Genomic DNA, 12,846 nt, shown 5'->3' on the forward strand with positions numbered 1-12,846 from the left:
TCTGTTACACCCTGGGTGTTGTCTTCTTTTTCCTTTTTTCTGGCTTTTTGCTTTTGTTTTTCGGTCAATAAAAGTCATTAAAAGGCAGGAGCGTGGTTGGAGGGACGATGGAGCCAGGGGCTCCTCTCTCATTATTTTTCATTAGCAAAAGCAGCGCAGCCTCACCATGACCCAGAGGGAAACCTAGGAGTCGTCGCAGCCGTAAGAAGCGCAGTGACTCATATCCAGGATTCAAATGTAGTTTTAATCAGCAATCACAAATGTTTACATGAGTTTAGCAAGTTTGATCTGGAAAGAAAAATAGCTACGTCATGAGATACTGAAAATCTTGTAAGAGACAAGATTATTTTTACTAGGAAGTAAGAAAAAACTGAATAGCCATATTGAGCAAAACCTTGAGATATTCACTGTGAGAGGCGAGGCGCGTGCTTCTCGTCACAGCAGAAGCATCAGCATCCACGAGAAACACCATCAGTGGCGTGAAGGCAGACCGCCCCACGGCCGCTCAGGGTGGAACCCAAAGCCCACACTCTCTTAAATTCTACAACGGCATGAGCACTGTCCATGTAAGGGTTTGTCAGCGACACCCCCCCCCACACACACACGTGTTACGGTTCCAACGGGGACTCCGTGCCAGCATCTCTGCCGTGTTCCCGTGAAGAAACAGTTTAGTGTTTAGCAAGGAAGCCGAAGGTAGGAAAACATTTATGGCATATTATCTGATAAGTGAACGAAACCTGAATAGGTGAGTTTACTAAAGTTTTAGGCACCATGCTTTAAGTCAGTTTTCCTACTGTCCTGAAAAACGACTCGAATTCTTAAATGCCATTTCCGTTGTTCTGTCAGCTGCAGGCAGCGCAGACGCACCGGGTCCTAATATTTGGCTCCACACACTTCTCAATCAGTTAGGGAACCAGAAACTTTCTCAGTGAGTGAATGACACTGACATAGAAGCCTGACTTTTAACACAAGTTGAGGTGGGAAAGGGAGAAAGGAAACCTCTTTCTCTTCATGTTGGCAAATTTTTCTAAACTTACAAATTGTTTTCTCCCGAAGTGTCAGCTGAACGGTTTGAGTAATGTGCTTTCTAGGTAACCACGTAACACATGGCAAATAGTTTCTGCTTTTGGAGGCGGAACATCAACCCACTTTATAAATTTCCCACGGATAACAATGAGAATTTCTTCTTTCAAATGTGTGTGTGAAGCATGCCCTGATATTTTAAACAATTAAAGTTTTAGTCCACTAAATGTAAATTTAACAGAGACAGTGAAATCTCCAACAAATTAGATTCCCCAAGACAATGAAATCTCTAAGAGTGAGATTACTACACTCCATTAAGCTGGTCAAAAGGCAATTTTCTGTAAGTTTCCACCTCTCCTTCCATCTCCACACCTACAAAAACATCCATAGACAGAACAATAGTTGGTTAGTAGTAAAATCTACATGCTAAATGCTAGGTGAAAACCTTTAAAAAACAAAGCATGACAGGAGAGTTTGCAGCTAAATAAACGTGTCCATTGGTGTCAGCCTTTAAGAATACACGATAATAAATACACGAATAATAAACCAACTTTCTAAATCAGTTCAGTTCAGAACGCATGCATTAGAAAGGCCAATATAACTGTTCACTATTAAAGTGTTCACTGCTTTCTATTCATTTGGTTAAATTTTAGGAATTAGAAAGTATTTAAACTTAAGGTTTCTAGCAATTTAAATTTCCTTCCTGACATAAAGTGAATTCATTTCTTTCAGTGATAGCCATACAGCCCAGAAAAATTAGCCTGGAATTTTGCAATGCATTTTCTTAATTTTGTGACTAATCAAGTACTTATGAAATCAAACCAAGTCCTTTTCAAACAGGACACTATATGCTATATGTGCGTGGACACTGCAGCGCATGTTACTAAACCCTTATTTCATTTGTGATGTGTCTTCACGTTTGACCTCTCACTAAACTAGATGCTTTCCTGCCAAGACTGTTTGTAAATACCAAAATCCACAAAAGTAGTTGTTTCATGTACTCCTCAACTGCACCTGGAGAAAGAAGTGGGATTTGTCATGATGCCAAAGAAGAGATATTCAGTAAAATATCAAAGATGAGAGCCTGCAGTATGAAAAAGAGACACAGCGCTTCTTCTCGTGAAGAAAGGTGAAGACAGAAACGCAGACGTTGGCCTCGGGGGCCGCGCCGTGACTCCTCTCTGCTAGCGGCACCGTCATTCCTAGAGTTCAGTATGCTTAGTGGACGTTTCACACAGACCTGGGGGGGAAAAATTAGATGGCATCACTCTCACATTTAACATCACCCATAGGTCACTTGCTTTCTGCAAAGCACATTCTTGTGGAAGCACATTGAAAAAAAAAAAAAACCTTCTGACATTTTCAAATACACACAAGTAGAGAGAAGAATACAGTTTATTCCGCTGCAGGCTGGTCACCCACTGCTACCCCAGGGGCACTGCCAGCCTTCCTTCCTGCAGCATTGTGAAACAAAGCTCATGGGTTGTGTCCTCCTGCCCATGGCCATGGGAGTGTTTAAGGAAAACTCGAGACAGGGCATCAGTGTGCTGGGCACTTAATCCAAGGTGCGGAGAGGCTGGGATCCATAGTACATTTCCCACTGGAAGCAGAGAATGCCAGCTCTCTAGACTGGGTGATGGATTATTCTAGCTACATAATTTATTTAAAATAGGAAATAGGCTAGCCTTTGTGTTATTTTGTATCATGTATTAGCCTTGAAAGTAATTATTTTTAATATTAGAATTTACCACCCTCTTTAATGCTTGAAAATCTATACAGAAAGGTCAAAATGCTTTTACTTTAAATGCAGGCTCACCATTTCAGAATACTTGAGACCTTATTCCTTAGGTGGCCATTCAAACTGCTCATGTCACAAAATTGGTCTCATGTTTTTTTTTAATGTTAAGATTTGATACCAAAGCAGAAGTGATATGTATATAAAACATATTTACGTATTTATATTTATAAACTCACTCTTCCTAATGAATACCTCCACAAACCAAAGAATCCATTCATCCATAATCTAGAGTGACATGTTTAACCTTGAGTGAAATATAGCCATCTTTTTAATCATGACCTTGTATCTTATTAAGATTTTAAAATACCATTTTTACTCCAAGACATTACAATGAAAATCTAGAGAAGCCTGGGTCAAATGCTACAAAACATCCAACTGGGAAAATCTACTGAACTCTTATTTTCTGCCTAGGGAAAAAGGAGATTCGTAAGAAATAGCCTATTACCACTATTGCTGTCTCAGGCCCCTGAAACAGAGCGCACTTGGTAACTTTTCTTCTCTCCACTGAATAAACTACAGTGGCGTCTGCAGGTCCGCCTGCAAACCCACAGCACTCCACTGAGATGCTTCTCACTCATCAAAAAGATAACACATGTTTATGAAAATCTCAGGGAAGTATTATTTTTAAAGCCAAACACAGTCATCCTAAGTTTAACATATGTTTTCTCCATTATTCCCCATTTATCTGTGTATAGGGGTGGGCCTTATATTTTAAACAATCATACATGTGTTAATTAATTAGATGGATGGACACATCAAATCACCATGATGTACACTTAAATACCTTACAGAAATTTCCCAGGTCATTTATACCTCTAAAGCTGAAATGCTGACGTCTGTGAACGTGCACTGATCTGCTCCCGTGCTAACTATTACAAATACAGTGAAAAGGTCTACCTTAACTAGAAAAAAAGCAAAAATCTCTCTCACACACACAAATATATAAGGTGTATATAGAGTATATTAACCTCCCAACCAAACTTCTAGTTCTAAAAATGTCTATCTTTGAAAAGATCATTAAGCTCCCTAAAAGCAATGTAGATATTTTACGAGCCCTCAGGACAGTGTTTGTTTATAGTATATAGAAAAAGTATTGGTTAATGTAGTTTCATAACCTCGGTTACACACTCGTGCACACACACACACGGTCATCTCTTTAAAGCATCATTTAAACGTGCAGAGGGATCGCAGCAAAGCTGTGGTAGAACAGGATAAAACAAAGCCTCACCTTTTCAGAGCAGAGGCTGACCCTCACGCTGCCATAGGAAACTTGCTGTGCTTGTATCTCAGAGTGCGTGAAAAGCATCTGGAGCTTCTCTATGATACGAGAGCCTCATCTTTTACACAGCTTTCTAAAACCGTCCCGTATGTTAAAACATGCTATTTCTTTGTTGGCTGCAATCATGCATTAGGATTATTCTCAATACTTTGTCACTTTAGCTTTTTCCTGAGAATAATTTTTAAGTTTGGAAACCCCTTGACCTTGTGATGTGGTTTACTTACTTCAAGGATGGCGTGGTGGGGGAGGGGGCAGTTAGGAGGGGCGGGGACTCTTGCCTCTTTTTAGCATTAATGGATTCCTAGTTTTTATTTATAAATTGTTTAGAGCACCCATAAGTACGTTTCACAGAGGCACAGCCTGAAAAAGCTCACTCCCCTTCACTAGGCAGCAGCCATGTGGCGGAGAAGCCTCTGGAGTGGTTGGCTACCTTGCTCTCTCAGTAGGTCTGGTGCACTGCTACTTGCGTGTACAATGCAAACACTTAATCAGTCTTTTAAAAATCGATGCTGTTAAGAATGACTTGATCATGTTCTATTTTACACTAGTAATACCGCACATATCTTAAGTTTACGCTTTACACTGTATTTTCTTTAGGAGACTATTAATTTTTATGTCCAATTATAAATATACGGAAGGAATGAAGAGATAGTTAATGTAATGGAAATTAAGCTGAACTGCTGCACTTGGAAACAGTGTTTCCTCAGAATCTTATTATTTGAAGCAACTCCTGCCATAAAGAGTTGGCGAAACTTTCTAGAGACTTCCATAATATCTGAGCAGGTACTCATATAGCAAAGACGATTATGACAAGCCCAAACCCTTGGAGGAAAAACAGGAAAACAAACGTTCCCGATCCCATTCATTACACTTTTGTTTAGATCCTAACAGACACATTCATCTCTGAATTGCTTGAAAACCCTCTAAAATACTTTCTCTGGGAAATTGTGATGATGTGAAGTTCGCTCCCATTATGTGACATTCACTACTTACAACAGCACATATCCAAAATCAATGGAAAAAGCTCTAGAATTCCTGCCTATATTCTGACTATATCACTTCACTTTGCCCTGCAAACTCCCAGCCAAACTGGATTTTAAACAGAGAACAACCCCATCAGCTACTCAGTAAGAAAACTTGGTCATGTTAATGGAAATCTATTACTTTCTTGTTCAATAACTTCGATGACAAACATATATCTTCAAACTGCAGTAACTATTATTTTAAGGACTTTGGCACTACATTTGATTCTATGGATGCAGGTCTATTTATTTATTTTTTAAATTATATTTAATTATAAACAAGTGCTGACTGCTAAACATCTGAAGCGTCCATAATTGCATAAAAGTTATTTCCCCAGCTTTCAATCATCATTTCCATATATGACACTCATTTCTTCAAAGATATCTGAAAACAATGTGCAACCTGTCCTACATCCTTTAAAGTATCAAAATGACACAGGCTAAAAGGCGTGTGTTTAAGCGGGGGTCGGGCTGATCCTGTGTTTCAGCTCTGTATACAGGAAATAACGTTTTGGTAGTGTTTTCTAGCTTCTGGTTGTGTGTATGTATGTGTTCATACATACAAATCAAATATTACTTTCCACACCAGAAAAAGAATGTTTTAAGAAGTAGATATTTGGGGAAAGGAACTTGAAAAAAATTTTTCAGCACCAAATAAACCAACAGGAAAACATTAGAAATTTCTTACTAAAGAGACCCCCCTCTCTCTTGGGGCAGGTGAGCAGGCAAGTCATAAAGAAATCCTTCCCTTGTCCAGGGTGGAGAACTCAGCTCTAAAAGTTTAAAAGGAGAAGTGCTTTGGATGCCGGCAGGGCTGACCAAACCTCTGCTCCTTCCCGGCTGGAAGTCAAGCATGTTTGAATTCACTTAAAAACGTCGAGGAGCAGAAGTACAAGCAACAAGGCCTCGCAGCCTTGCTTCCGCTCACACGCTCACACGGAGTCCTCTCTGATTCATCGGAGGCCGGTGGCAGGGAGACAGAGGCTCGGTTTGAAAAAAATAAAAACAAGCTGCTGAGCGGGAGAGGGGTGGGCCTGGGAGAGGGCGCATGCCGCATCAGACACAGTACCTGACTTTCTACCGCACAGTGCGTCAGCGAGCTGGTGTGCCTCCTGGGTGATAAGCGAAAAGATTTCATCTTCGAACTCTTCTATTATAGTCTCACACTGCAGAAACAGAACACCACCAGACGTGGATAGATGTGCGCTCACAGGACACCGTGCTAGGAAGGACTTGTCACAGTTTTATTAGCTAAAAACATCATGTTACCAAGGTGGTCCATTTTCATCAGCCCTTTTGGTTTAAGACATCACTGCATGGGATGAACCCTCTCCCTAGAATGCTAATTGCATCATTTTCCCCAAGACTCAGCTGACTGATTAGTCGTGTTGAAAGACGAGGGTAAGGCAGGAAAACGGTTCTTCGTATTTGTTTCTCTTCCTCAAACTGGAATGGAATGCAAGGAACAGGAGGGGGGGCGCTCCCACTTATGGAGCTGAAAAGTGTTTGCTTTTTTGGTGGGTTTTTGTTTTTTTGGAAACTTTAAAGAACATGGCTCCTTAAAATGGTTAAACCAGTTTCCTTTATATTTAACATAACAATCCATTTTGCGGTTCTAAAGCAGGATCTGAAATGTGAAAACAATTAAGCTTTCTCAGCAATGAACACACAAACGCATCTTCCATTGCCCTCTGGATAACAGCTTGTCAGTCACTCGGGAAACTTTCTTTTCTAACAGTTACAGATCCATCTATAATTTCACTTCGCTCCCCCCCACCCTCTGCCCCCAAATCTGACATTTCTGAAAAGAGGGTGCTCAAATGTACCCATGCTTCTGAAACCCTTGAATTCTGACTGGAGTATGTGTCTGCCTTGGGGAAACACAAGCTTACACTCTTAGGAACTGTAATGCTAAATGGTGTTCACTGGAGACTTGGAACTCATTTTCCGAGTTCATTAAGTGAGACTCAAAAAAATTTTAAATGGCATTTGAAAATATTTAACTTCCGCTATCACGTGTTTATGGAAGACCTGTGAAATATAAGCACTTTCCTCTCTGCAGTCCCCTGCTCCAGCATCTCCAGCCCTGGAATTACTGCCTTGATTTTTTAATTAAAACGAAATCTTCCAAAGTCAGCTGCCGCCCTTCTATCAGGGGGTAGGCATGTCTGACATTTTGGCCACCGCGTGAACCACAGACATTTCTTAAATAGGCTTTCCCATCACTGGATCTGACTCAACAGCGAAAGTACAATGAAATCTCTTGCCATATATCTGGTAGGCACATTCTGAGCCAGAGGCCACCGTTCAAGTAGAATAAACATGAAGGGAGGAAATGTGCCACAAGGCCGACGGTCATACCTAAGCCTTTGTTTCACCGAGTCTGTGCTAAAATAGTTGGATTAACTCCGGAGGAGAATTCTCCCTCTTCTGTGAAGCCTGAGAAAAAAGTGATGTGCGTCATTCTCCCTCCATCGCGTGGCTATCCATATTTCAAAACAGCACTCATTTTAATTTAGGTTTTAATCTCAGAACCACAGCCCCTGTGCCTGGCACAGGAGCCTGTACAAGAGCTGCCCGCCCATGGGACCGACTGAGTCCCCTTCCCCACCGTCCCGGGAGCAAAGCAGCCTCAAACGGTGCCTCCAAGTCACTGGGACTTGTAACGCACCTCCTGGAAAATATCATTTAAGTGTCTCCACGGAGATGAAAATACCACGGCCCCCCAGTGATGCGAAAGGCAAGTCACTGAGCGCCTGGTTAACACCGAGAAAGCAGCAGAACAACAAGGCTAACAGGCAACATTTTAACGGGCCTGTCTCAAAACTCAACAAAATCCCAAACAGCAAGAAATTTCTTTAAAGTACCAAAAACACGTTCACGGAGCATAGAATTCCTCTGCGGAAAAAGAGCTTACCGCGAATTTCAACGGTCTGTAAGCATCTGAATAAAAATAGAATTTTTTAAATTCTTGGTATATTTTGTCTCCTTTCCTCGGAGCAAATCTCTTGAAAGTCTTCTCCTTCGTCACGGGGTCTTCTTCGAGTCTGTAGTCATTCATCCGCTCGCACACTTTGTCCAGCAGGTCTGCGAGGAATGCCTCCGACTGGGCTAAGGGAATCTATGAAGAAAAAAACAAAACCAGAAAAGGCAGGAAACTTGACTTAATGTTAGTGTTACTTAAGAGCCATTCCCTTGAACGCACGTGGCAGCGCCCCCCCGCCCCCCCTCATGCGCGCAGTTTTCCTGTCCGGTTACTGCCCAGTTACATTATTTACAGCATTTAAGAGGTTAGCTAAAATTCCGGTTTTTAACAGGTGCCTATGTTTGAAAGTGATCACAAGAGAAACTTCTAATCGAACTAGCAACTATCCTTCCACAGGAGACAATTTCTGAAAATCACGGAGCATGCAGAAGAAGGCTCTGAGCCACAGAGAAGGGCTGTTATTATCTATTTACTTGCGAGAAACCGATAGTCAGGAGCCGGAGCGCGGGGCCTCTCTGCGGCCGCGCACCTCTCGAGCTGGGCCCAGGCCCGGGCTCGCGCTCCGCAGCGGCCTGGCCTCTCGGCGGCCGCCGGGGTCCTGGGCAGGGCCGGGAGCCGCGTGGCGCGGAAAAGCCGGGCGGACAGCCTGTCCCCGCTCGCGGGGCGCGGGCGCGTCGTCTTTGGAGCAGCCGGTGCGGGGGTCCGCGCGCCCCTCTCCCTCCGGAATCCGGCGAGGATTCAGGGGACCCTGTGACCACCACGTCCGCCCCGCGCGGGGGTCAAAGAGCACCCCGCGCCCTTGGTAACAGGGACAAAAAAAAAACCACCACCCTACTCGGGGGCCGTCTAGACAGGTCAAGGTGCAGGAGGCCGCGTCCCCGCGGCGCCTTCCGGAAGGGGGCGGGGACCCGCCAAGGGCGCCGCGGGCGCGCCGCGGCCCCGGCCTCCGCGGGCCTTTCTGCCTCTCCACCCTCTGCTGATCAAAGTAGGAAGTTTGCCTGACAGCCGGGGTGAAAGGGGCCGGACCACAAATGAACTCGATTTCGGCGCTGTGCATATACCGCGCCTCCATTGTCCCCCTTTCAGACGCAGTGTGAACCCTTCCGGTGCCGGCGACCGCGCGGCGCTCACGGGCGCGCTCCGGGCGCACAAAGGCCCCGCGCCCCGCCCGCCGCCCGCGCCCCGCGCCCCGCGCCCCTGAGCGCAAACCTGCTTGCAGCCCCGACCGCGCCGGCGGCCCTGCGCTCACCCCCAGTCCCAGCAAGGAGCCAACTATGCGCGGGGACAGGGCACCGCGGGAACTTTCCACCGCCCCCAGCACGGGCGTGGGGGTGAAATTTCCCACCTTCTCCCGGCGAACCTGGAGACCGACTCCGAGCTGCTTTCAAGGCCCCTGCGGTCAGCTTGGCAATTAAGTCGTTTGTTAAGCTGGAGTCTACTGCAACATCCTTGATTAGCTAAAATATCGTTTTTTTAAAGGAGTGATTTTTTTTTCATGTCTACGATCAGAAGACCCTTTATAAAGTAGCTGAAAGTGCACTATAAAAACACAATAAATACAAAGTAATCACACTTTTAATTGTGCCATGTAAGCCTCGTAAGTTGTAAACACAACCAAAACCATAGGTTAACCAACAAAATCTGTTTTATGGACTTCCGGAGACGAAAGATTATACGTGTTGGGACTTAAAAGCTAGGAAAGAGAAGTCAGTTCTTAAATTACAATTAGTCAAGCAGATCGTGAACAGAATGAGTATGGTCTTCATTCTGCCAGGAGAGTGCTGCTGTGTCTTTCCTGGTCTGGTCCATATGAAGAGGCTCCTAGCACTTTCTGGATGTCAACAAAGCGGCACTTTAACCTCCAAGTGAAGAGCTGGCGCTTTCGTTTAGAAATCTGTCATCAGGAATGCCTTCTCTCTGCCCCTCCCTAGCCCTCTCCCCAGTCCCCAGTCTCAGCGTAAGCATTGGGGAGACGCTGTCACTGAAAAGAGAGGCTGTGCGCGCTGGAGGGTGCTCTTGGAACCCTGGACGAATATACCACACTGGTTCCCGTGGCGCCGAGACCACTTTCGAAATCCTTTTTTAAAACAGACCTGACTTTCTGAGCGGCGTACGAAAACCCTGAGTATATAAGATCTGAACAAATCAGAACGTTAAAAACGTGAGACCTTCCACAACTTACTTTTGAGAGCCATTTTATTTATTTCCCGGTTGGTGCTTTTTAAAAACAAAACAAAAAACCATAGCCACGTGATAACTTTCTACGAAACAGGATTGTTTTTCTTGTTTTGAAATTGGGATTTCGTATGTCCCAATAGAGTAGTGTTGCACCAGTTTTAACACAAATATGTGGTATCCAGGGATCAACACGTGAGTTTTGTGGATTTCATACACCTTTGAAGGCTAACTGGCTTTTTGATGTAATTAGCTGGCTCTTTCTAGTAAACGTTCTTTAATAGAAAGAGTAGGACATGTTGCTGGCAGAGAGCTCAGAAAATGCCCTTTTACAATCTTCACTGAGAGCAAGAAAAAACACACAGCAGGAGACGAGTCGAGTTGGTTCCACAGGAATACTTTTTTTAAATTGACCTAAAATCCCAATCAACGCATCTGATTTTGTGAGAAAATTTTAAAGAAAAAGATGCTTATGCATGTCAACTCTTTATACGTTTATTAAAATGCACACAATTAGGGTTTAACATGATTTCACTTTTAAAATGCACACAATTAGGGTTTAAAATGATTCCACTTAGCTGAACTACTTTCACTAAATTTAAAGACTGTTTGGGGAATAATTGAGGCTTTTTCTCCCCTCAAAGTGTTTTGATTTTAAGAGTGCAATAAGTATTGAGACAAGTGGAATAAAACTGAGGCTTTCTTTCTATACTATGAAGATTTTGAATAGTACTTGTCAATAAAGCAACTCCTATTGTAGTCTTAGGGAAGCGTTGCCTCCGTCCTGGAAGGAGGGTCTCAGAGATACTAACCTCATTAAAATATGAATGAAAAAGGCCGCCATCATTGTATCGGGAGAAAACTGATTCACCGGCCATTACTTTTACACATGGACTCATTTGGTGTAAGTTATAAATACAAAAACAATCCGTTACGATTTCGTTGCTGTCTCAGTGCACTCTCAGAGTAAAATCCTAACTTTTCTCTTTCTGAAACCCAGCTATGACTCTTTTTTTTTTGTTTGTTTACTTTTAGGCCCCTTCTGACCATGTGCTTGTTCTGTGAGCAATGACATGGGGGTGGGAGGAGGTACTCATATTCCAACTTGAAAACAGAAAAAGGTAGCTGAAAGTTTGGGGTTCAGTTTCTCTAGAAAGCTGGAGTTAGGGAATTTTTCGAGACCACTATGACAACACTTTAATAACAGTCAATTACAGGGTGCTTTCCGTGTTTGCTCATTACTATGTCTCTGTTAATCTTGTAGCAAATTTCTTGCTTGATAGCTATCACAATCAGGCAGTGATACAATTACATTACGGTGTATAGTCGGACGTGAAAACTGTCCTTGTGGTATGCTGTCTCCTTCATAACAGTCTGACAATCTCAAATAAATCTTACTTATCTGGATGCTTATTTTGGAATGCCCCTGAGATAGGAAACCAGCACTTAGCCTGCTTAGTTTCACATTGTTGCAAAGGTTTTCTTTCTAGAGGTGTCATTAATATAAAAAATTTAATTGCATTATAGCAAATATTACATCTACTTTAATCACTAACTTTTCATCCATAAAAATACTGAAATCACTTCTGATATTAGTTAAAAGTCAATATTTAGAAGTGAAAATTCAAACCTCCTTTGCTTTAGGCTACAACAGAGAGCATGAATTCAGAAACTCTTGTAAGTTGATGAGATATATAATTAGCTTTTATGCTAATTGACTGCTATGAGTTTGTTGTGTGACACTTCTTCATATAATATGCAAATAGCATTGACTGTTTAGTTTTATTGGACAATATAATTAGAAATCTAAAGAAGCTCATTTCGATGAAGAATAATAAAGGTTGATAAATTTTCCAGTGTTCTGTATATCAGAAAAAAATGAATCCCATCTGGACTTAATCAATAAGAGAGATTTTAAGCAGCCTTTGTTCAGAGAGCCAAAGCCAGCCAACATATAACAGAATTAATATTAGCTTTTTCAGCTACATAAATTTGATGTTAAAACAGGTGAATTTGTGCAATCAATAAAACCTTGGGGGCAAAAATACAAAGACTGCAGCACAACTTACCACAAATGATACAATAAATTTATGAAAACAACATCAAAATTTTGCCTCCTTTAATCTGAATAGTGAGAGAAAGTCATTATTTGAAATAAATATTTTGCAAGTGTTTCCTATTTTTATTCCTGGACATATTATGTCAACATAAAGTATATGCTCAGAGTGTGAGAAAAATAGAAATAATAAAAAGAATAATGTGATTTGGGGGAAAATTTTTCCTAGAATTCAAAACTATTAAAATTTCAATCACATTTTAAAAAAAAGTCTGGAGCCTGTTTTCAGCTAAACAATGCAGAAACCTTGAAAGTATAGAAAAATTGCATACTGGATCACTGTTAATGAACTCCAAATGGGAGTCACTGAACTCAATTTGACTTCCTAAAGTTAAAAAATATATACTTTCTTTTCATTATTAAATAGAAATTGGCACTGCCATTTGGTTTCTCATCTTAAAAAGTATTCTATTTATTAGTCTTGTAAGAAAGTTTACTTTTCAAACA

The 12,846-nt window shown here is 42.1% G+C and overlaps 1 protein-coding gene across 2 annotated transcripts in view; it reads right to left on the minus strand.

The window, feature by feature from the left end:
* Positions 1-303: 303 nt before the first annotated feature.
* CNPY1 (canopy FGF signaling regulator 1) overlaps positions 304-12,846 on the minus strand; it is a 41,129-nt gene continuing 28,586 nt past the window's right edge. Inside the window, exons 1-4 of one of the 2 annotated variants that reach the window (XM_068973066.1) lie at positions 8,582-8,667; positions 8,040-8,243; positions 6,192-6,288; positions 304-2,263 (exon numbers count right to left, since the gene is read on the minus strand). In XM_068973066.1, the coding sequence (XP_068829167.1) occupies positions 2,226-2,263; positions 6,192-6,288; positions 8,040-8,183 (279 nt within the window). In that variant the 5' untranslated portion in view covers positions 8,184-8,243; positions 8,582-8,667 and the 3' untranslated portion in view covers positions 304-2,225. Of the gene's footprint in view, positions 2,264-6,191; positions 6,289-8,039; positions 8,244-8,581; positions 8,668-12,846 lie in introns of those variants that run through there. The other variant, XM_068973064.1, reaches the window with a different exon arrangement.

This window comes from Capricornis sumatraensis, chromosome 5, assembly GCF_032405125.1.
Source record: "Capricornis sumatraensis isolate serow.1 chromosome 5, serow.2, whole genome shotgun sequence".
Lineage (NCBI taxonomy): Eukaryota > Metazoa > Chordata > Mammalia > Artiodactyla > Bovidae > Capricornis > Capricornis sumatraensis.